Genomic DNA, 26,118 nt, shown 5'->3' with positions numbered 1-26,118 from the left:
GCGAGTGACTGGTGTTTAGCGAATAGATGGAGTGATCACGTGGCTGCAAGGTGAGCGACAGGCTTACACAAGAATATTAAAAATTGTTTCGATAGAACTTTAGAATTATAAAATTTGATTATGCGATTTTTGTTTTTTACCTCGGTAATTCCGAAAAATATAAAAATTGAAAAGTGAAAACTGGAAGTTCGAAAGTCGGAAAAATAAAAGCTTAAGACAAGTCAAAAAATCGAAAATTGAGAAATCAAAAAATCCAAGACTAAAAAATCGAAAAATTGAAAGGCTATAAATGGAATAGAAAATTTGACAAATTGAAAACTAAGAAAATTGAAGTCTACAAATCGAAAAAGAAACAAATTGAAAATTTGAATATCGAAAAATCAAAAATTCGATAATTGAGATTTCGAAAAAAAAAGCGAAGAGTCGAAATATAAAATAACAAAATATCGAAAAATGGAAAAATTGAAAAATCGAGAAATTGATTTAAAAAAATTTGAATTACGAAACTTCGAAAATTGAAAACTTAAAAAATCTAAACATTGAAAAATTGAAACATCCAGAATTCGAAACATCCAGAGATCGAGAAATGGAAAAAATCCCAAAATTGAAATGTTGCCAATTCGAAACATCAAAAAATTGAAAAATCCAAAAAAGACTGAAAAACCGAGAAATCGCTAAATCGAAACATCGAACGATGGGAAAATTGAAACGTCGAGAAATCGAAAATTCCAAACATTAAATGTCGAAAAATTATCATTTGAAAAGTTGAAAACTTTATATACAAAACAAAAAATTGAAGAATCGAAACGTCGAAATCTCGAAAAATCGAGAAATTGAAAAATTGATAACACTGAGAAATCAAAAAATTTAAAAACCGAAAAATTAAAAAATGTAAAAATTAAATTCAAAAAGACGAAAGGTAGAAATATTGAAAATTAATCTAAAAAACTAAACTATCGGAAATTGAAAAGTCGGGAAATCAAATAGGAAACAAATTGAAAATTCCAGAAATCGAAAATCAAAAATTCAATAATCGAGGTATCGAAAAAAAACCAAGAGTCGAAATATAGAAAAAACGAAATATTGGAAAGTCGAAACATCGAAAATTCTATCAATTAATATCGAAAAATGGAAAAATTGAAAATGAAAATTGGAAGTTCGAAAGTCAAAAAAATCGAGTAAAATCTTCCGCAAGGTCAAAAAATCGAAAATTGAGAAATCGAGAACTCGAGAAATCAAAAAACCGAAGACTAAAAAAATTGAAAAATCGAAAGGCTGTGGAATGGAATTGAAAATTTGAGAAATCGAAAAGTAAAGAAATTGAGGTCAAAAAATTGAAGAATGTAATCGAAAATTCGAAACATTAAAAATCGAAAAGTAGAAAGATTGAAAATTGCACTATCGGAAATGGAAAACTCGAGAAATAAAAAAATCCAAAAGTTGAAAATTCGAAAAATCGATAATCGAGGTTTCGAAAAAAACAAGAGTCAAAATATAGAAAACACGAAATGTCGATAGTCGAGACATCGAAAATTCTATTAATCAATATCGAAAAATTGAATGATCGAGAAATCGATTTTAAAAAATTTGAATACATATTTGAAAATTCGAAAATTGAAAACTTAAAAATCAAAACATTGAAAAATCGAAACATCGAGAATTCGAAACATCCAGAGATCGAGAAATGGAAAAAATTGAGAATTCCAAAACTTGAAAAATCGAGAAACTGGAAAGTTTTAAAATATTGAAACCCGAAAATTTGAGGAATGGAAAATTCGAAAAATTGAAATCTTTAAAAATCAAACAATCGTAAAATCGAAAAATGTAAAATTTAGAAAAAAAATTAAAAGTCCATAATTGCAAAATCGAAGCATCGAACGATCGGTAAATTAAAACATCGAGAAACTGAAAAATCGAGAAGCCGACAAATTGAAAAACCCAGAAATTAAAAATCGAGCAATTGAAATAGCCCAAAATCGAAAAATTATGAAATATTTGAAAAATTGAAAAATTTATATTCAAAAGAAAAAATTGAAAAACCGAAAAATTAAAAAATCTAAAAATGTAAAATTCAAAAAACGAAAAATTGAAAAATCCGAAAACTCAGAGTACGAAAAGTTGATCAATCGATAAATCGAAAATTAAAAGATCAAAAACATGAAAAATCAAAAAATTGAAGATTTGAAAATCGAGCTCTCGACAATTGGAAAATCAAAGAATCGAAAAGTCGAAAAATCAAAAAATCCAGAAGAAATTGAAAATATAAAAAATCAAAAATTGAAAATTCGAAAAATCGAAGAACTGAACAATTGAAAATCGAGAATTCCAAAAGGAATCAAACTGAAAATTTGAATATTGAAAAAACGAAAATACGAGGAATTGGAAACCGAAAATTCCAGAATCGAAATTCTGAATCGAGGTTTCGAAAAAAAATCAAGACTCGAAATATAAAAAAAGCGAAATTTCCAAAGCCGAAAGGTCGGTAATTCTATTGATCAATCAAGCAATGTCGAAAAATGAAATGGTCAAAATTGAGAAATCAAAAATTTGAAAAATTGCGAAACCGAAAAATTTTAAACATTGAAACCCGTGAAGTTGAGAAATGTAAAATTCGAAAAATTGAGATCTTAAAAAATTAAACAATCGTAAAATCGATAAATGTAAAATTTAAAGAAACAAGAATTTAATTGTCCATAAAAAATTGAAATGAATGAAAATTGAGAAATCGAAAAATTGAAAAATCGAAACATCAGAACGATCGAAAAATTGAAAAATCGAGAAATGGAAATATCAAATGATCGAGAAATCGCAAAATCGAGAATCCGGTAAATTTAAAAACCCAGAAATATAAAAACCGAGAAATTGAAATAACCCAAAATCGAAAAATTATCATTTGAAAAATTTATATTCAAAAGAAAAATCGAAACATCGAAATGGCGATATATCGAGAAATTGAAAAATTGATAAAAATGACAAATCAGAAAATTTAAAAACCGAAAAATTAAAAAATCTAAAAATGTAAATTTTAAAAAACGAAAAGTAGAAAGATTGAAAATTAAACTATCGGAAATCGAAAATTCGAGAAATCAAAAAATCTGAAAGTAAAAAATTGGAAACTCTAAAAACTGAAGAATGGAAAAATTGAAAAATCGAAAATATAAGAAATTAAAAATTGAAAATTGGAGAAATTGAAAATCCAGTAATCGAAAAGGAAACAAATTGAAAATTTGAATATCGGAAAAACGAAAATCCGAGGAATTGGAACCCGAAAATTCCAGAAATGGAAAAATCAAAAATTCGATAATCGACGTTTCGAAAAAAAAGAGTCGAAATACAGAAAAAATGAAATATTGAAAGGCGAGACATTAAAAATTATATTAATCAATATCGAAAAATGGAAAAATTTTAAAAATCGATAAATAGATTTTAAAAAAATTTGAATATCGAAAATTCGAAAATTGAATACTTTAAAATCAAAACATTGAAAAATTGAAAAATCAAAACATCGACAATTCGAAACATCCAGAGATCGAGAAATGGAAAAAATTCCAAAATTGAAGTGTTGCAAACTCCATAAAAAATTGGAAAATCGAAATATTAAATGATCGAGAAGTCGTGGATGTGACAAACCGAGAAATATAAAAATCGACGAATTGAAATAGCCCAAAATCGAAAAATTATTATCTGAAAAATTTATATTCAAAAGAAAAAAATTGAAAAATCGAAACATCGAAATCTCGATGAATTATTAAAAAATTTAAATTTAAAAAACGAACAATTGAAAAATCCGAAAACTCAAAGAACAAAATGTTGATCAATCGATAAATTGAAAACCTGAAAATTGAAGATTTGAAAATCGAAAAATCGAGAAATCGACAATTGGAAAATCAAAATATCGAAAAGCTGAAAAATCAAAAAAATCGAGAAGTAAAATATTGAAAAATCTAAAAGCTGAAGAATGGAAAAATTGAAAAATCGGAAAATTCAAAAAATCGAAGAATTGAAAAATTGAAAATCGAGAATCGAAAAGGAAACAAATTGAAAATTTGAAAATCGAAAAAACGAAAATCCGAGGAATTGGAAACCGGAAATTCCAGAATCGAAAAATCAGAAATTCGATTATCGAAAAAAACCAAGAGTCGAAATATGGAAAAAACTAAATTTCGAAAGTAGAAACATCGAAAATTATATCGATCAATCAATATCGAAAAATTGAAAAATCGAAACATCGAGAATTCGAAACATGCAGCAGAGATCGAGAAATGGAAAAAATTCCAAAATTGAAATGTTCAAAGTTGAGAAATCGAACACTTGACAAATCGAAAAACCGAAAAATTTTAAACATTGAAAGCCGTGAAATTGAGAAATGGAAAATTCGAAAAATTTAAATCTTAAAAAATCAAACTGTCGTAAAATTGAAAAATGGAAAATTTAAAAAAACAAAAACTTAAAAGTCCATAAAAACTTGGGAAATCGAAAAATTGAAACATCGTAACATCAAAAATTTGGAAAATCGAAAAATTGAAAAACCGAGAAATATAAAAATTGAGAAATTGAAAAATTGATAAAACTGAGAAATCAAAAAATTTAAAAACCAAAAAATTGAAAAATCCGAAAACTCAAGGAACGGAAAGTAGATGAATTGAAAAATTGAAGATTTGAGAATCTAAAAATCGAGAAATCGGCAATCGGAAAATCAAAATATCTAAAAGTCGAAAAATCGAGAAATCGAGAAGACAAAAATTCGATCAATCGACAAATCTAAAAAGGGCCAAAATTGAAAATTCTTAAAATCAAGGAATCGGAAAACAGAAATATCGGAAAATAGAGGAATCGAGAATTTGAAAATCGAGAAATTAAAAACTTGGCAAATCGACTAATTGAAAAATGTTAAAATAAAAAAAAAAAACGAAAAATCTCAAAACTTTAATATGGAAAAATTGAGAAATTTCAATTTTTTTCCAAAAATTTCGATATCTAGGGTAAAAACCCAACACGAATTCATGAACGACAAGTGCAGGAGTGTCTTATTTTATAAAATTTGCTTAACATTTACGAATGTAAATTTTGGAGATGACTTTAGAATTCTAGTATGTAAACAAAGAGCGGAATTCCAAGGTAGTTTTGAAGGTTTAGGAAGCCGTGTTGAGGCGATGTGCTAAAACTAATTCAAACAAGAGTCAATTTTGCACTTACGTTTAAGTGTCAACGATAAATAAACCCGTGTTTTGTAGTTAGTACCGACAAGACTAGAGGGCGCCATCGAGTTTTATCACATTTTTGCGTTTTATGCAAAAACAAACCCAACCTCGATAACGTTATCACAAATTATCACCAAACCTTGTCTGTAATTTTGGTTGCCTAGTTTTTTTTTTTTAATTGTAACGATTGCGTGCACTGCGCTCCCCTTACGTGTAAAACCCCCAACATCCGCCCCAGCTGTGTTTACCTGCACGTCCTAGATTCGTGGAAGCGTCTACCTGCCGCGCTACTTTACATAAAAGGGCTTAATTAACCCGGCCCTTTCCCCGTAAACTCGCTTTACCTGAATTTGAACGGTACTATTCACTCCAACATATGATCGCTTATCAAACCCAGCGACTACTTTACGGTAATTACGCCATAAATTGTTTAAGACAATACGCGGCGTACAAATTTCATTAAACCGGAAAATTTAATAACGGCATTCAACAATTGCTGATTCAATCTTGCACATCTCGACTTTATTACTACGGAATTCGCCTAAAATCCGGGAATAATTCGCTTCATAAAGTCGGAGCACATACGAGTTTAAAGTTTGCTAATAAATTCGCAGCACGTAAAGCTCGCATAAACAGAACGGGAAAGGTATGTCTGGATGGACAAGGCTATCGATGTTTTAATCGAGACGTTTTCAATATTAATTTATTTAGATTGGAGAAGCGGTGCGGGAGTAACTATGACCCCGGATTCAGGCGATTAAGTCTGTAAAGACGTTTCAGTCCCCGGAGTTATTCAAATGAAGATTTTTTTATTGCAATTTTAATTCAAATCGTTATAAACGTGGCGTTTCTTGGAAGAATGTGTTTTTATTACGGCCGTCTCGGGAAATGAGCCATTACGAACTGCAGAAAGCGTCGCTCGAAGAACCAGTCTTCGATTAATAAATTCAAAGAAAATCGTAGCTTCTGGCGTTCGAGAAAATCTTTCGTAAGCTGATTTAAGAACGACCGCGATATTGGGTTTGTCACTGGTGCCAACTGCTCTCGATTCTGGCCTACCCCAATCCAAAAAGTTTTTCGTTGTGTTTACTTGTGTAGCCCAATTAGCCCTAATTGCGACTCGAAACCAATTAAAAATCCTCGTTCCAATTAAACTTTTCTTTCGGTTACACTAATCTTGGAATGGAAGCCACGCGAACTCAAACGCCTCTCCAATTATTCATGGAAGTAAATATTGAAGCGACTGCTCTTCCACAACTCCCTTCATTTCAGTCAAGTTTTCCTAAACACGTAAACTGGCTCGAATGCATAATTAATTCCGTTGTTGGCGCGTTATTTATTAACTCGGTTTTTTTTTTAACGGAAAAGCGATAACTCGAAGTAGGTACTGTTGTTAAATCGTGTAACAGATGGCACAGTGTGTGCGATTACGATTACCAACACCAATAAAAACACTATCGTTGTGTACGGACGAGGTGTAGATAACGTTATTATGAAGGGAATAAAATCGCCTTTACGAGTATCAAAAGTGTTTCGACGATAGAAATGAAGCTTCTGCACGGTTTATTGCGCTTGTCGATCATTTCATTGAATAATAATAAAGTTCGAGCGGAATGGCTTGTTGCTGTTGGAGTTAAGGAAAGAATACGCGCACGAGTGCCGCTTTGTGCGATGGTTTGCGGGCAATTACTTTATAGCGCTGGCGATTATGTAATGATTTGCTTTTACTCCATATAAGATCAAGTCGCAATGAAGATTTAATGTTTGTGAAAGTCCCGCTGACCTAATACTAGATCAATCTTTGATTAGTTTGCACTCGTGTCAACTTTGTTTGTTGTGGTGTTATGCAACGAGTGCGTTTTGCCTGCAAGTGAATGGCGAGAGAGCGGGCTTTGAACCGTTTTGGCTTTTTTTAAATAATTAGTGATCAAGTAGTCGGTGAAGTTAAACTCGGAGCAGACTTGGTCTGAGTAATGGACCAACTATGCAGTGACGTTTACTTTAGTTTACTTGTGCACACGTCCTTCGTGTGTTCATGCACATCTGATTCATAGAAACTTTGTCCCTTAGGGTGAGACTTTTTACTTCCTGAGCGTAAGCTTGTTGGGCTTCACCCTATACATCCACATTTTTGGTAAAAAAAAAACAGTTTTTTTACAATTTTTCAATTTTTCGTTGCTTCAATATTTCGATTTGCAATTTTTCGATATTACAATGTTTCATTTGTCGATTTTTCAGTTTCCCAATTTTTAATTTTTCAATTTTTCGTTCCTCAGTATTTCATTTTCATTGCCATTTTCCCGATTTTATTTTACAATTTTTGTTTTTTTCCTTCCTTTAATTTTACGATGTTTTTTCCGATTTTATTACTTTTCTTTTATTCAATATTTAAAATTTTCAATTTTGCAATTGTTGAATTTCCAATTATCCTATTTCCAGATTTCTTTAATTTTCTTGGTTCGAAAAATTGGAAAACCCAAAAATTGTGAACTCCAAAAATTATAGAATCGTCAAAATTGTAAAGTCGAAAAACTGTAACATTGAAAGATACAAAAATTGAAAAACTAAAAATTGAGACCTCCTGAAACTGCAAATCTGAAAATTAAAACATCCAAAGGTTGGGAAATCGAAAAAATGAAAAATTTAGAAAGTGAATACTCGAAGAGTTAGTTGCATTTCGTAAAATTGAAGAAACAAAAAAATGAAAAGTTGAAAATTGTAAATCGAAAAATTGAAGTAATAAAGAATGAAAAATCGGAAAACTAAAAAATTATAATTTGAAAACTAGAAGAATTTTAAACCGAAAAATTGAAGAAACAAGAAAAACTGAATATTGAAAAATCGCAAATCCAAGAACTGAATAAACCAAAAATTGAAACATTGTAAAACTAAAACTCGATAAACTTAAAAATCAAAAAAATTAATGAATCGAAAAATTGGAAGGAAGAAAAAACTAATCAAATTGAAAAATTGGGAAATCCATAAATTATAAGCTCCAAAAATTATAGAATCGTTCAAATTGTAAAGTCGAAAAACTGTGACATTGGAAGGTCGAAAAATTAAAAAATTGAAAATTGCACATCGAAAAATTGAAGAAACGAAAATTTGTAAAAATAAAGAAAATAAAAAATCGATGCGAAAAATTGAAGAAGTGAAAAATTAAAAATCGGAAAATTTAAACATTATAATTTGAAAACTTGAAAAACGCAAATCGAAGAACTGAAGAAATGAAAAAGTGAAACCTTGTGAAACTGAAACTCGATAAACTTAAAAATCAAAAAAATTAATGAATCGGCAAAAAAAATGAAAAGAAGAAAAAACGAATCAAATCGAAAAATTGAAATATCCAAAGGTTGGGAAATCAAAAAACTGAAAAATTTAAAAATAAATACTCTAAGAGTTTGCATATCGTAAAATTGAATAAACCAAAAAAATAAAAAATTGAAAATTGCAAGTCGAGAAATTGAAGACACGAAAAATTGTAAAAATAAAGAAAATAAAAAATCTAAACGAAAAATTCAAAAATTATAATTTTAAAACGAAGAACTTAAGAAGCAAAAAATTGAAACATGGAAAAACTAAAAATCGGAAAAAGTCAATGTTTCGAAAAATTGGAAAGAAGAAAAAAAAGAATCGAATCGACAGATTGTGAAATCGAAAAATTATAGGATCGTCAAAATTGTAAAATCCAAAAACTGTAACGTTTAATGGTCGAAAAATTGAAAAACTAAAAAATGCAAATCGAAAAATTGAAGAAACGACAATTTGTAAAAATAAAGAAAATAAAAAATCCAAAAGAAATGAAAAATTAAAAATCGAAAAACTTCCTGAGCGTAGTATAATTTATATTTTATAAAATAAGATATTCGTACGGTTATGATGTACGGATCCGTGTTGAGTTTTCACCCGACATCCACATTTTTGACACCTCGAGAAATAAAAAATCGGGAAAAAAATTGAAAAATCGAAAAATTAAAACACTGAAAAACTGAAAATGGAAAAAAATAATTATTCGAAAAGTTTGAAACAAGAAAAAACGAGTCGAATTGAAAAATTGTAAAATCAAAAAACTGTAACATTGAAAGATCGAAAAATTGAAAATTAAAAATTGAAAACTCGTAAAACTGCAAATCTAAAAATTGAAATATCCAAAGGTTGGGAAATTGAGCAACTGAAAAGTTTGAAAATGAATACTCGAAGAGTTGCATATCGTAAAATTGAAGAAACGAAAAATCGTAAAAATAGAGAAAATAAAAAATCCAATTGAAATCGAAAAAAAGACGAAAAATTCAGAAATTATAATTTAAAGATTTGAGAAATTTTAAATCGAAAAATTGAAGAAATAAGAAAAATGGAAGAATAAAAAATCACAAATCGAAGAACTGAAGAAATTGAGACATTGAAACTCGATAAACTTTAAAATCTAAAAAAAATGAATCGAAAAATTGGGAAATCCAAAAATTTGAAGATCGAAAAATTATAAAATGTCAAAATTGTAAAGTGGAAAAACTGTAAACTGTAACATTGAAAGTTCGAAAAATTGAAAAATTGAAAAATAAAAAATTGAAAACTCATGAAACTGCAAATCTAAACATCCAAAGGTTGGGAAATCGAAAAACTGAAAAATTTAAAAACGAATTGAATGTGTTGCATATCGTAAAATTTAGTAAACAAAAAAATTAAAAATTGCAAGCTGAAAATTGTAGATCGAAAATTGAAGAAATGAAAAATTAAAACTTGAAAACTTCTAAAATTATAGTTTAAATAATTTATTTTTTTTTATTTTTTTCAATTTTTCGTGTTTTCAATGGCCTGATTTTATAATTTTAATTTTTCTTGTGAAATTTTTCAAGTTTCCAACTTTTTATCTTTTCAGTTTCAATATTTTACAATTTATCGTTTCGTCTTTTTGTTTTCCTTATTTTTCGATTTTCCAAATTTTATGTCCATTTTTCGATTTTCAATGTCTTCAATTTTTCGAATTGAAATTTTTCTACTCTTCATTTCAAATATGTAATAATTGTAATTCTAATAATTATATGAAAAAAAAAAAAATGTTTCTCGATTTTAGAATTTTTGGATTTTACAATTGTTGGGTTTTCCAATTTTTCGATTCGATTCTTTTTTTCTTCTTTCCAAGTTTTCCATTCATTGATTTTTTTCGATTTTCAAGATTCTCGATTTTTGTTTTTTCGATTTTCCACTACCTATTTTGATTCTGCAATTTTTGTTTTTTTTTAATTTTTTCCTGTTTTTTGGTTTTTCGATTTTTCAATTTTAAGATTTTTCAACTTTTCGAAATTTCGAAAAATTGTAAAATTGAAAAATCAGAAATGAAAAACGAACAAATATAAGATGATCACTTTGTACCATGTAAAAATTGAGAAATTTAAAAAAGGGAAGATCGGATAATTAATAACCCAAAAATTGAAAAATTGAATAACCGAAAAATTGCAAAATCGAAAGAAACATTGGAAATAAAAAAGTGAAAAATTGTGATATAAAAATCGAGAAAACGAAAATTAAAAATCAAGAACTTGAAAAATTGAAGAAAATTGAAAAATCGCAAATCGAAGAACTGAAGAAACGAAAAATTGAAACATTGTAAATATAAAATTCAATAAACTTAAAAATCAAAAAAATTACTGACTCGAAAAATTGGAAAATCCAAAAATTATAACATCGAAAAATTACGTAATCGTCAAAATTGTGTAGTCGAAAAACTGTAACCTTGAAAAGTCGAAAAATTAAAAATCAAAGGTTGGGAAAACGAAAAACTGAAAAATTGAAAATTGCAAATCCAAGAATTAAAGGAACGAAAAATTGTTAAAATAAAAAAAATCGAAAAATTGAAGAAACAAGAAAAATGGAAGATTGAAAAATCACAAGTCGAAGAACTGAAAAACGAAAAATTGAAATATTGTTAAAAATAAATCTCGATAAATTTAAAAATCAAAAAAAATTAATGAATCGAAAAATTGGAAAGAAGAAAAAACGATTCAAATCGAAAAATCGGAAAGCCCAAAAATTATAAAAACTAAAAATTATATGTAGAATCGTCAAGTCGAAAAACTGCAACATTGATTGGTCGAAAAGTTGAGAAATTAAAAATCGTAAAAATAAAAATAAAAAATTGCTAATCTAAAAATTGAAACATCCAAAGGTTGGGAAATCGAAAAACTGAAAAATAGAAAAAAAATTCTCGATGAACTTAAAAATAAAACAAATTAATGAATCGAAAAATTGGAAAATCCAATAATTACATGATCGAAAAGTTGAAAAAATAAAAATTGAAAAATTGAAATATAAAAAACTGAAAACTCGTGAAACTGCAAATCTACGAGTATAAATTGAAATATCCAAAGGTTGGGAAATCGAAAAACTGAACAATTTTAAAATGAATACTTGCATATCGTAAAATTGAAAAAACGAAAAATTATAAAAAGTTGTAAACGAAAAATTGTAAATCGAAAAATTGAACAACTGAAAAATTAAAAATCCAAAAATTCAAAAGTTATAATTTGAAAACTTGAGACATTTTAAATTGAAAAATTCATGAAACAAGAAAAATGGAATTGAGTTGGGAAAAAACAAAATTACTGAAGAAACAAAAAAATTGAAAAATTCAAGTCAAAAAAGAGGTTATGAGAAAACAGAAATCCCAAATGTTTTTATAATAAAAAATCGCCCAATTCCAGCCAAGTTCGGCCGTATTTTGCCAGGCTTGGCCGCCAGATAAATTTGCCGGCGCGGAAAACGACCTTTGGATTAGCGTTTTGTTATCATAGTAATCATCTCTAATGACAAAACAAGCACAGCCGAGGGAGAGCCATAAACCCCATCGATAATGGATTGGTACGTTTTCGAGGAATGTAGGATATTACGCTTGATTAAACAAGATGCGAGGTAGCTCCCAGTAATCAAGACCCAATATTTATTACACCTGATTTTGTCAGCAGGCTCATAATTTACCTTAGCTTTAAAGACAAGCGACGTTTCCTTCATTTATTACCTCAAAAATACACAAACCACTTTATTCGAGAAAAAGGTGTCACCGCGACCATAATTCATACAAGATTACCAACATCTAATGAAAGTCTGTGTTACGACAGGATCAGTTGTTGCATGAATGAATGTTCTTGAAACTACGTATTTGTACATACATGGCCTCTTTCTTGCTCACAGATAGATAATTTGTTATTAGTGAGTAGGTGTGAGTTAATTTGAGATGTATACATAGCTTTTTTGCAAACCTAATCACAATGAGAACAATGTTGTCTTTAAAAGCTTGTTTCGAAATCTTTATCACAAGGATATTGTTTAATCGGTTTAACGGCTGATATTATCCACAAAGCGTGTGCGAATGTTTTGATGCATGCAAGCGCGCTATCGGAGCAGTCCTTCATTCTCTCACGTCTATTACTTTATTCGCCTAAATGTATTATTAATATCGTTTTCAAATTACACCAAAATTGAAAAATCGAAAACTTAATAATCGAAAAATTGAAACATTTTAAATGAAAAAAATCGGTAAACCGAAAAATTGAAAAATCTATAGAGAAATTGAACAATCTAAAAATTAAACAATTTAAAAATCGAAGAATCGGAAAAACAAAAAATCTAAACCGAGAACTTGAAAAATCGAATAATCGAGAAATCAAAACATCAAGCAAAACAAAAAAATTAACGGAAAATCTAGAACTTAAAAATTGAAAAATTAAAATACCTATCGAAAAATTGAAGAACCGAAACATTGCAAAATCTCAAAACTGAAATACTGAAAAACTGAAAAATGGAAGGAAAATTGAAAAATCGAAAAAGTGAAAAAATTCAAAACTGAAATCTTGAAAAACTGAAACATTGAAAAATCCAGAAATCGAAAAATTGAAAAATCACAATTGAAGAAAGAATTGAAAAATCAAGAAATAGAGAAATGGGAAAATCGAAAAATTTAGAAACGTCAAAAATTGAAAACTGAAAAATAAAAAAAATTAAAAATCGTAAAACTGAAATATCGTAAAAAAGTTAATAAATTGAAAAACTGAAAATTTTTGGAAAAAAAAATCGTATCAAAAACTAAAAATTCAAAAAATCGAGAAATTGAACAATCAAAAAATCAAAACATTGAAATCCCAGTAAGTTGATAAATAGGAAAATTTAAAAAACAAAAATTTTTTAAATCCAAGAATTGAACAACAAAAAAAAACTAAGCCTGAAAACTCAGAAAATTGAATGATCGAGAACAAAAAATCTCGAGATAGTGAGAAATCTAAAAACCTAAAACTTTAAAAACTGAAAAATTAAAATATCGAAAAATTTAAAAACCGAGAAAACACAATATCAAAAATTTGAAAAATTGAAGAAACGAAATATTGCAAAATTCCAAAGCTGAAATATTGAAAAACCTAAAAATGGAAGGAAAATTAAAGAATCGAAACAGTGAAAAAATCCCAAACTGAAACATTGAGAAATTGAGAAATGGAAAAATGGGAAAATCAAAAAAATTGGTCTAAAGAGTTTAAGACAGTACTTCCCTCGCTATCGGAAACGTGACGACTGCATGCGTATTATGTTTTTTTTTTCACATTAGATTTCAAAGCATTCGGTTTTGTAGTTCCTGATTAAATCAATAAAATAAATTTGCGCAATCATTAAATTTTTTGAGTCACCCTGTATATGCGACTCCAAAAAATGTGAATGGAATGATAAATTACAAGAAGAGACTCATCATATTTTGTAAATTTTAAATAGGATTATACGGCAAACTTTTGAGCTGACGTCATCAATTTTTTGGAGGGGATAAGCAAATATATTTTGACTAAAATTTTATTATGCTCTTTACAACCTTAAAATATTTGCAAGATTTCAAAGCATTGGGTTCTGTAGTTCCTGATTAAATCAATAAAATAAATTTACGCATTCATTAGTTTTTGGGGTCATCCTGTACATGAACCGAATAACGAAAAATCGAGAAATCGAAACTCCCAAATTTAAAAAATCGAAAAACCAAAAGATCAAGAAATCGTGGAGTCGAAATATTAAAAAATGAACAATTTATAAATTGAGAAATTGACAATCAAAATATCGAAAAATCCAAATCTCGATAAATCGAGAAATCAAAAAACTTAAAAATTCGAAAAATTGAAAGATTGAAAGATCAAAAAAACGAGAAATCGAAAAGTGATGAAATCGAAAAATCTAAAAATAGAGAAATCGACAAACAAAAAGTTAAAAGTTGAAAAATTGGAAAAGCGGAAAAATCAAAAAACGAAAAAATGGAAAACTGGAAAAACGGAGAAACCGAAATAGACCAAGATAAAGAATTGAAAAACTGATAAATCGAAAACCTGAACAATCAAATCTCGATAAATCGGGAATGAAAAATTAACAAATCGAAAAATTGATAAACAGAACATCTAAAACCAGGAAGTCGAAAAATAGAAAGATTAAAAGATATTGAAAAAATTAAATATCAAAAAATTGAAAAATCTAAAATTTAAAAATCCAAAAATTGAAAAATCGAAAAAGTAAAAAGACACATCGAAAAACCCAGAAGTCAAAAATAGAAAAGCCGAAGAATTGAAATATTGAAAAATCCTAAAACTGAAATATCGAAAAACTGAAAAATCGAAAAATCAAAAAAGTGAAGTCGAAAAATAGAAACCTTAAAAAATCGAAAAATTGAAAAATCAAAAAATTAAAGAATTGAAGAACAGCAAATGTGTCATTTGCCAAGATCAGTCTTATCTTAGCAAAAACTAGCCTCGCCCATCCCTCCACCTCTCTTCTCATTCTAAGGACTAATTTTATTTCTTTTCAGTATAAGGTCATTCATTTCATTCATTTCGGATAAAATAAATCACTGATAAGGATCCAAGAATTAAACAACAAAAAAAATCTAAGCCTGAATGAAAACTCAGAAAATTGAATGATCGAGAACAAAAAATCTTAAATTTAAAAATTCGACAAATTGAAAAATCATGGAACTGAAAAATCGAAAAGTCGAGATAGTGAGAAATCTAAAAACCTAAAACTTTAAAAACTGAAAAATTAAAATATCGAAAAATTTAAAAACCGAGAAAACACAATATCAAAAATTTGAAAAATTGAAGAAACGAAATATTGCAAAATTCCAAAGCTGAAATATTGAAAAACCTAAAAATGGAAGGAGAATTAAAGAATCGAAACAGTGAAAAAATCCCAAACTGAAACATTGAGAAATTGAGAAATGGAAAAATGGAAAAATCAAAAAAATTGGTCTAAAAAGTTTAAGACAGTACTTCCCTCGCTATCGGAAACGTGACGACTGCATGCCTATCATGTTTTTTTTTTTCACATTAGATTTCAAAGCATTCGGTTTTGTAGTTCCTGATTAAATCAATAAAATAAATTTGCGCATTCATTAAATTTTTTGAGTCACCCTGTATATGCGAATCCAAAAAATGTGAATGGAATGATAAATTACAAGAAGAGACTCATCATATTTTGTAAATTTTAAATAGGATTATACGGCAAACTTTTGAACTGACGTCATCAATTTTTTGAAGGGGATAAGCAAATATATTTTGACTAAAATGTATTATGCTCTTTACAACCTTAAAATATTTGCAAGATTTCAAAGCACTGGTTCTGTTGTTCCTGATTAAATCAATAAAATAAATTTACGCATTCATTAGTTTTTGGGGTCATCCTGTATATGAACCGAATAACGAAAAATCGAGAAATCGAAACTCCCAAATTTAAAAAATCGAAAAACCGAGAAATCGAAAAACCAAAAGATCAAGAAATCGTGGAGTCGGAATATTAAAAATTGAACAATTTATAAATTGAGAAATTAACAATCAAAATATCGAAAAATCCAAATCTCGATAAATCGAGAAATCAAAAAACTTAAAAATTCGAAAAATTGAAAGATCAAAAAAACGAGAAATCGAAAAGTGATGAAATCGAAAAATCGAAAAATAGAGAATCGACAAACAAAAAGTTAAAAGTTGAAAAATTGGAAAAGCGGAAAAATCAAAAAACGAAAAAATGGAAAACTGGAAAAACGGAGAAACCGAAATAGACCAAAATAAAGAATTGAAAAACTGATAAATCGAAAACCTAAACAATCAAATCTCGATAAATCGGGAACGAAAAATTAACAAATCGAAAAATTGATAAACAGAACATCTAAAACCAGGAAGTCGAAAAATAGAAAGATTAAAAGATATTGAAAAATTAAAATATCAAAAAATTGAAAAATCTAAAATTTAAAAATCCAAAAATTGAAAAATCGAAAAAGTAAAAAGACATCGAAAAACCCAGAAGTCAAAAATAGAAAAGCCGAAGAATTGAAATATTGAAAAATCCTAAAACTGAAATATCTAAAAACTGAAAAATCGAAAAATCAAAAAAGTGAAGTCGAGAAATAGAAACCTTAAAAAATCGAAAAATTGAAAAATCAAAAACCTGAAAAAACAAAAAATTAAAGAATTGAAGAACAGCAAATGTGTCATTTGCCAAGATCAGTCTTTTCTTAGCAAAAACTAGCCCCGCCCATCCCCCCACCCTCTCTTCTCATTCTAAGGACTAATTTTATTTCTTTTCAGTATAAGGTCATTCGTTTCATTCATTTCGGATAAAATAAATCACTGAAAAGGATCCAAGAATTAATTAAACAACAAAAAAAATCCAAGCCTGAAAACTCAGAAAATTGAATGATCGAGAACAAAAAATCTTAAATTTAAAAATTCGACAAATTGAAAAATCATGGCACTGAAAAATCGAAAAGTCGAGATAGTGAGAAATCTAAAAACCTAAAACTTTAAAAACTGAAAAATTAAAATATCGAAAAATTTAAAAACCGAGAAAACACAATATCAAAAATTTGAAAAATTGAAGAAACGAAATATTGCAAAATTCCAAAGCTGAAATATTGAAAAACCTAAAAATGGAAGGAAAATTAAAGAATCGAAACAGTGAAAAAATCCCAAACTGAAACATTGAAAAATTGAGAAATGGAAAAATGGGAAAATCGAAATAATTGGTATAAAGAGTTTAGACAGTACTTCCCTCGCTATCAGAAACGTGACGACTGCATGCCTATTATGTTTTTTTTTCACATTAGATTTCAAAGCATTCGGTTTTGTAGTTCCTGATTAAATCAATAAGATAAATTTGCGCATTCATTAAATTTTTTGAGTCACCCTGTATATCCGAATCTAAAAAATATGAATGGAATGATAAATTACAAGAAGAGACTCATCATATTTTGTAAATTTTAAATAAATAAAATTTGTTTCTATTTTTTTATGTAACCTAATACTTTATTAGGAGTACATTTTTCATCACCAAGACTTGCATATTATTATTATAAATATATTTTGAAAATGATCTCTCGGCAAATGAAAACATATACGAGCACTTTATTCGAGTAAACAATGAAGGGAGAAGTTACTGGGCGTAAGGTTTTTTTAAAACACCTCCTCTCTGGGATAAGTAGTAGATACACTTAGCTACTTATACGTGTTAAACAAAAGCTGTATTTTATATATTTTTTATTATTATTATAAACATGTTTATTAGTTTTATTAATTAACAAAGCAAAATATATATTAACAATAATATTACAATGAATTTTTTAGTAATCATGTGTATTGAAGTCAGGATCCTGAGTGGAGTAAAAATATTACAGTTCCCCAGTTTTAATTCGGTTTTATGATAGTACCTCATTGCGTAAAAGTTAATTTCCTTAACAATAGATTACTACGGCCGGTCCTGGCGGCTTGTTATAAAACTGAGTTCCTTGCCATAAATTAGAAAAATCAGCCGAGAACGCTAACAATCAGCTTATGGTAGAGCAGGTGATAAGGGTTTACCTGGAAAGTCGCTTCCGTAAATTTTAGTGGCGCTCCTATCGGCAAAATACTGAACTAACTGCTCAAATTCTGTCGAATTGATACCCATTTTTTTCAATAATTGTTAGTTTTTGTTAAAAACTCTGCTAACCAATAGATCATTAATTTTCTTCTGATATTCCTGTTAAAATTATTCGACGTATTTTGTATTAATTTGTGGTATATTTTGATTTTAATAAACACATTATTATTTAAAAAAATTGTACCACTTACAAACATTTAATGACTCTGCGCCCTGTAAAAAGTGATGTTTTATCCATGTGCGAATTTTCAAGCGATTCTATGATGGTTATGACTCAAAAAACTTGAAAAAAAAACATACAATGGTGCTTTTTTTACGATATTTCTCAGCCATATTTTTTTAGTTGATAGAACTGATCTCTGCGCTCTAGAATATGAAAAAAGCTGCAGTTTGATGTATGATACATCTATATTAATATCATTTTTTCATACAAAAAACCAAAAAAATGTTATAGCTCGTCTAGCGAGTCCCCTTAAACCATATACTTTGACATTCACAGCTCGAAACTCTACAACCTCCCACCGAAGCCCCAAAAGCTCAAGACCCGTAATCCTAGCTTTTTATTTCCCGCCGTGGATTATTTATGCGCTAACCGTTCCCCAACTATCCAATTACTGGTATTAACGGACACCGCTTTCAATTGCAGATGTCATCAGCGGCCGTCGGGACCCATCACCACTCGGGGGCCGGACCCCTCAGCCTGATGTCCTGCGTGAGGGAGTCGTCGCCTCTGCAAGACTACGAGCCCCCCGACAACGAAAAAAACGGTGAGACGAGAATCGAACTGGAACTTCTCCAATTCGATTAATAATTATTGCGGGAAATTCGCACGTTTCGGGGGTGTTTATTTGAGTTGCAACAAAATCGGGTCAGTATGTAAAAATCACTACTTGGTCACCCATCCTCCAGTACCATATGCAAACACCCACATTAGTTTACAGTTAACATAAACCTCGTGGCACAGAATAAGAAGTACCGTTCGGTTGCGCTCTAGGAAATCATATCTCGTCGTCCGCCGGGATTATACCTTTTGGCAGTCGAAAGAAGGTCAGACCGAGCCAGTCGACGATTTAACGACTGAATGTTTTTCGCTTATCGTCGGACCTTTGAAATGATTGCGAGGAGTCACGCACGTAACGGCCCCATAACGATGTTCATTTTATTAAGTGTGCTCGGAGGAAAGCCGACGGTAATTAAATTTAATAATTGTCAACGGAAGGCAATTTTCTCGTGGATGCGGAGAGTCATCGTTCCATCGATTCGCCCAACAATGGAACCGCGAAATTAATTTACAGTTAAGAAAAGTGCGAGGGAGTATGACCAGAACGGGCACGATCGAGACGCGAAAACACCGACATCGACCCGGAGCGGGGCGCCGGCGACGACAACAAACTTTCCTCCGGGGGGGAGGCGATGACGAAGAGGAGTTTCCGGGTGGCTGAAGACCTGGTCGCGACTGCACGTGGCGTAGGCCAACTGCGCCGATAACGAAATGAACGACGAAGGACAAACTGCGCCGACACGAGTTATTATCATAGAGTAGTGAATATTTTTGGTACATATTTAGATGATTTTACATATTTTGTTTAACTAAGAATTAATTCTTTATGTGTGTGTTATACTAGCAAAATGTCTTAAACTAAGAATATTGTTGAAATCGTAATAACCCAATGGATTTTTTTCGGGAAAACGTTTTGGAAACACTGTTCTATTTTGTATGATTTTTTTTGTTTTTAGTGACAATTTTCGTGGTTGTTTTCGATACACTGTATGATATTAACAGTGAGGAAACATATAAGCAATTAAAATAATCGAAAAATCGAGAAACCTAATAATAATAATCGAAAAATCGAAATATTGAAAAATCGAAATATCGAAGAACTGAAAATCGAAAAAATGTAAAATTTAAAAACCGAATAACGAAAAATCGAAACATCGAAAAACTGGAAAATCGATAAACTGAGAAATCGAAAAATCAAAAGATCAAGAAATCGTCGAGTCGAAAAGTCGAGCAATTGAGAAACCGAAATAGACCAAAATCGAGAAATCAAAAAACTAAAAATTCGAAAAATTGAGAGATTGAAAGATCCAAAGAACGAGAAATCGAAAAGTAGAAAAATCGACAAGCAAAAAGTTAAAAGTTGAAAAATTTGAAAAGCGGAAAAATAAAAAAAAGAAAAAATGGAAAACTGGAAAACTGGAAAAATAAAAAAAAAAAGAAAAAATGGAAAACTGGAAAAACTGAGAAACCGAAATATGCCAAAATAAAAAATTGAAAAACTAATAATTCGAAAACCTAAACAATCAAATAAATCGGGAATGAAAAATTAAAACAAATCGAAAAATTGAAAAACAGAACATATAAAACGAGGAAGTCGAAAAATCGGAAGATTAAAGAAATACTGAAAAATTAAAATATAACAAAATTGAAAAATCGAAAATTTAAAAATCCAAAAATTGAAAAATCGAAAAATAGAAACCTTTAAAAATCGAAAAATTGAATAACAGGAAAATCGAAACACTCGAAGGTCAAGAAATGGGAAAATCAAAACATCGATTGATTGAAAAATCGAAAAATTGAGAGTTTGTGAACTTTAGATTTGAAAAATTAAAAAATCGAAAATTTGACAAAATGACAATTGAAAAACAGAAAATCCAAAACTGGGAAGTCGAAAAATCAAAAGATTAAGAAACCGAAACATTTGAAAAATTCGAAAACTTGAAAAATTCAAATATCGAAGAACTGAACTGAAAAATCGAGAAATCGAAAAGTCTAAAATTTTAAAAATTAAAAATCGAAAAATTGAAAAAATCGAAAAAGTAAAATAATCGATACATCGAAAAATCCAGGAGTCAAAAATCGAAAAGTCGAAGAATCGAAATATTGAAGAATCCCAAAACTGAGATATCGAAAAACTGAAAAATGGAAAACCTGAAAAATCCGAAAACTAAGAACCTAAAAAGTCAAAAAATCGAGAAATCGAAACTCCCAAATTTAAAAAATCGAATAACTGATAAATCGAAAAGTTAAAAATTAAACAAATTATAAATTGAGAAATTGACAATCAAAATATCGAAAAATCTAAATCTCGATAAATCGAGAAATCAAAAAACTTAAAAATTCGAAAAATTGAAAAATTGAGAGATTGAAAGATCCAAGAATGAGAAATCGAAAAGTGATGAAGTAGAAAAATCGAAAAATAGAGAAATCGACAAACAAACAGTTAAAACTTGAAAAATTGGAAAAGCGGAAAAATCAAAAAAGGAAAAAATGGAAAACTGGCAAAACTGAGAAATCGAAATAGGCCAAAATAAAAAATTGAAAAACTGAACGATCAAATCTCGATAAATCGGGAACAAAAAATTAACACATCGAAAAATTGTAAAACAGAACATCTAAAACCAGAAAGTCGAAAAATCGGAAGATTAAGAAATATTGAAAATCAAAATGTCGAAACATTGAAAAATCTAAAATTTAAAAATCCAAAAATTGAAAAATCGAAAAAGTAAAGACACATCGAAAAACCCACAAGTCAAAAATAGAAAAGCCGAAGAATTGAAATATTGAAAAATCCTAAAACTGAAATATCTAAAAACTGAAAAATCGAAAAATCAAAAAAGTGAAGTCGAAAAATAGAAACCTTAAAAAATCGAAAAATCAAAAAATTAAAGAATTGAAGAACAGCAAATGTGTCATTTGCCAAGATCAGTCTTATCTTAGCATGAACTAGCCCCGCCCACCCCCCACCCCCTCTTCTCATTCTAAGGACTAATTTTATTTCTTTTCGGTACAAAATCATTCATTTCGTTCATTTCTGATAAAATAAATCACTGAAAAGGAGACCGGGTGGGTGGGTGGGGCTTATTATGTTCAGAGAATGTCCAACTAATTTTCGGAAATGTCTGAAAAATGCTCGAAAATGTAAAAAGTGCCAAAACCAGTTTGAACTGAACAAATATTAGCCCCGCCCACCCACCCTCTATTTTCTTGGAAGGTATATCATTTGCCAAGATCAGTCTTTTCTTAGCAAGAACTAGCCCCACCCACCCCCCACCCCCTCTTCTCATTCTAAGGACTAATTTTAATTCTTTTCAGTATAAGATGATTCATTTCATTCACTTTGGATAAAATAAATCACTGAAAAAGAGACCGGGTGGGTGGGTGGGGCTTATTATGTTCAGAGAATGTCCAACTAATTTTCGGAAATGTCTGAAAAATGGTCTAAAATGTCAAGAGTGCCAAAATCAGTTTGAACTGAACAAATATTAGCCCCGCCCACCCACCCTCTATTTTCTTGGAAGGTATATCATTTGCCAAGATCAGTCTTATCTTGGCAAGAACTAGCCCCGCCCATCCCCCAACCCCTCTTCTCATTCTAAGGACTAATTTTATTTCTTTTCAGTATAAGATCATTCATTTCATTCACTTCGGATAAAATAAATCACTGAAAAGGAGACCGGGTGGGTGGGTGGGGCTTATTATGTTCAGAGAATGTCCAACTAATTTTCGGAAATGTCTGAAAAATGGTCTAAAATGTCAAGAGTGCCAAAATCAGTTTGAACTGAACAAATATTAAATATTAAACACTAGAAGGTCAAGAAAAGGGAAAATCAAAACATCGATTAATTGAAAAATCGAAAAATTCAGAGTTTATAAAAGTCAAATTTGAAAAATTAAAATATCGAAAATCTGAAAAAACGACAATTGAAAAACAGAAAATCTAAAACCGGGAAGTCGAAAAATCGATTGATTAAGAAATCAAAACATTTGAAAAATTCCAAAACTTGAAAAACTGAAATATCGAAGAACTGAATTGAAAAATTGAGAAATCGAAAAATCTAAAATTTAAAAATCGAAAAATTAAAAAAATCGACACATCGAAAAATCTAGGAGTCAAAAATCGAAAAGTCGAAGAATCAAAATATTGAAAAATCCCAAAACTGAAATATCGAAAAACTGAAAAATGAAAGAAAAACTAAAAATGGGAAACTAAATCGGGAAATCAAAACATTGAAAAATCGAAAAATTTAAAACGACAATTGAAAACAAAAAATCTAAAACCGGAAAGTCGAAAAATCGAAAAAGTCGGTGAATCAAAATATTGAAAAATCCCAAAACTGAAAAATCACAAAACTGAAATGTCCAAAAACTGAGAACCGAAAGAATCGAAAAATTGAGAAATTGAAAAATCCAAAAAGTGAAGTCAAAATATCGAAACCTTAAAAAAAATCGAAAAATCGAAAAATCAAAAACCTGCAACATCGTAAGATCGAAAAATTGAATAATAAGTAAACTGAAAAATCCCAAAACTGAAATGTCCAAACACTGAGAAATTAAAAAATTGAAAAATTGAGAAATCGAAAAATGAAAAAAGTGAAGTTGAAAAATCGAAACCCGAAAAAATAGAAACATTGAATAACCAAAAAACCTGAAAAATTAATTAATTGAAAAATCGACAAATAAAGAGTTTATAAAAGTCAAAAATTGAAAAATCGAAATATTAAAAAATCATAAAATTTAAGAGAAAAACTGAAAACCAGAAATTGAAAAATTGAGAAATTGTAAAATCCAAAAATTGAAAAATAAATAGGAGTAGATCGAAAAGTCCCCAAACTAAAATTTCGAAAAACTGAGAATTCGAAAGTTGAAACAGCAAGCGAGGTGTCCTCAACCGTCATGACGCTTCTCTATGTTCTCTGTTATTATTGTCACTCAAACCCAATGGGATTTTTCAAACTCTGTATTAGTGGTTGCAAAACACAAGCTTCCCACACTTTCAATTTTTGCCCGAAATTTGAAATATCTCATTAGTGTCGGAATCCTACAATTAAAAGCGCCAATTCCCGACGTCCACGAACGCCAGATGCAAGAGCACGTATTGATCACTCCCATTACGCATCGGTTTGTCCCAATTTCCACGCTCGCATTTTATTGGTTTTGATCTAATTACGGGGGAAAGACCGAAAATAGCAAAACACTTTGTAAACTCGGTAGATTTGTTATCTGTGTGCGGCGTTCGTCGCCGATAAAATCGCCAAATGTCACAAAACCGGGTTTAAAATTCTCCATCAAGCCCCGTTCTAAGGATAACGAGTATTTATGGTAATGTCGCTGGAAATAAATCATAGTTTGGCGTCGTAAGTGTGAAATATCCCTCGAGTTATTTTTATTAATGTTTCCTCGCGCGCTGCTTTTCATTAACCTCCATTTTCGGTTTTCTTGATAATTCAGTTTATTAAAAATTCATGCTGGCTAATCACCGTTTAAAACTGTACTTCCGCTCATTTATTATTCGATTAGGATGCGTTTTTTCTCAACCTTCTTAGAAATTTTCTAGTTTTTTTGCGACGAAAATTCATGTACCACTGACATAATTTCGTGACCTTAAACTCGTAAGTAGTAAAATTTATCGAAATTTATCGATTTATTGAAGTGAGATCCGGTTGAAGAACGCATAGAACATAAACAAATCGGAAATTTGCGTGCTCGTAGGCGCCGAAATATGCAGAAGCCGAAGAAATTTTATTTATTTTTTATTCTCGATATAATTCTATTTCGAACGTGTTTATTTTTAGGCGAACATCCTGTTCGTTGACAAACCCACGAAATCTCCAACATCATCGCACACTCGAAAAAACAATATGTTCCACGCTAATAACACCTATTACGAATTAATGGCAAAACTGTTATCCAGCCCAAACTTTAATCGAATTCCATGTTTGTTGTACATGTTGATAAAATATCGTTGCACGTTCTATGAAAAATGCAAGGCGTAAGGACGTCCCTGCAGAACTCCGCGGAGTAATAAATTCAAGTAAATTCTCTCCGTACGTGCCGCCTATAAATAATAACAGTGGCAACTTCGAATTCGTACAACGAAATTCGGTGTATTATTTCAAAATCTATTACGAAATCACCGGTGGGCGACAATCGATAGCGTAAAATTAATCTTAGTGCGCACAGTGATAAAGGGATTGATAATCGCCAGTTTTGTTCGGTAGTTTTGCCAACCGAGTTGAAAAATAATGCAGAGATCGATAAGTTTGTACAACTTCAACTCCGAAGAGTATGACCTAGAAAGTAAGTTTTTTCGATTTTTGACGAACTCGATACTGTTACGGGAGCGCTTTTTGTCTGCACTCCGATAATACCGCTCAGACGACAAAAAACCCAAAATTAAACGGTTGAAATATTGTTTTTGCAACAATTGCGGTTAAAAGCCACGAGAAACAGTTCTCGATTCTCACCGATCGAATCGTTGATGCAACACTTTACCAAGAACGAGCGAACTTTGAATTTTTTGTTGTGTTCGGACAAGTCCATTTACGCGGGCTCGAAATACGACCCTCATTAAGCTGACCTCAGATTCTTTTTAGAAAAAAATTATTAAAAATGCAGAGCACTCCTGTAAAAACTTTTCTGAATTATTTGAGCCTTTAAGCGGGATCAGGTGGCAAAATAACTGGAAAGGTAATTACGAAGTTCCTATCTTAAACAGTTCCGTGAGAGTGCTTTATGAATTATTTATTGGATTGAACGCGAACCGACAAACAATTCAATAAGACCATGTCACAATTAGCCGATATCGCATGTAAAAGTGTACTTGCGGCTTTACGAACGTACATAATTTATTATCTGAGCGCAAATGAGTGTTTTCTGGAAGCTAAAACAGCTGACGCCCGAAGCTGTGTGGAAAAATGGTCATTGTGTGTGGTGTGACCCAACCGTAACTATAATGAACATATTTCTAAACACTTTTGAGGTTTTAGTGTGGTATGCAGCTGTTATTTATGACTGTTGTTTTTGCTGTGTGGCCAAATTACCGCCGGTTTTGTTGCACTAATTGTCCTTGTACAGATGCGTCATAGTTACACATTTGATCGTTGTGTACAGTGTCTGCGTAAGCATTCCAAGGTTCATAACCCCTTTCAATCAATAGCGTTCGCTTATTGTCACTCAAAAAATCAATCTCCCTCGGAAACGACGTGTCCGAAT

At 30.0% G+C, this 26,118-nt stretch overlaps 1 protein-coding gene across 4 annotated transcripts in view; it reads left to right on the top strand.

Annotated features, from left to right (window-relative positions):
- The window catches only part of LOC135124253 (microtubule-associated protein 1B), a 92,752-nt gene that overhangs the window by 16,175 nt on the left and 50,459 nt on the right, over positions 1-26,118 (top strand). For 3 of the 4 annotated variants that reach the window (XM_064049199.1, XM_064049216.1, XM_064049192.1), the window contains exon 3: positions 18,769-18,889. In XM_064049199.1, coding sequence (XP_063905269.1) covers positions 18,769-18,889 — 121 coding nt within the window. Of the gene's footprint in view, positions 1-18,768; positions 18,890-25,101; positions 25,204-26,118 lie in introns of those variants that run through there. The other variant, XM_064049207.1, reaches the window with a different exon arrangement.

This window comes from Zophobas morio, unplaced genomic scaffold, assembly GCF_036711695.1.
Source record: "Zophobas morio isolate AGI-343-1 ecotype UQ-CSIRO unplaced genomic scaffold, CSIRO_AGI_Zmor_V1 ptg000002l, whole genome shotgun sequence".
Taxonomy (NCBI): Eukaryota; Metazoa; Arthropoda; class Insecta; order Coleoptera; family Tenebrionidae; genus Zophobas; species Zophobas morio.
The sequence above is the reverse complement of the archived record's forward strand: the minus strand, read 5'-3'. Positions and strand labels throughout refer to the sequence as shown.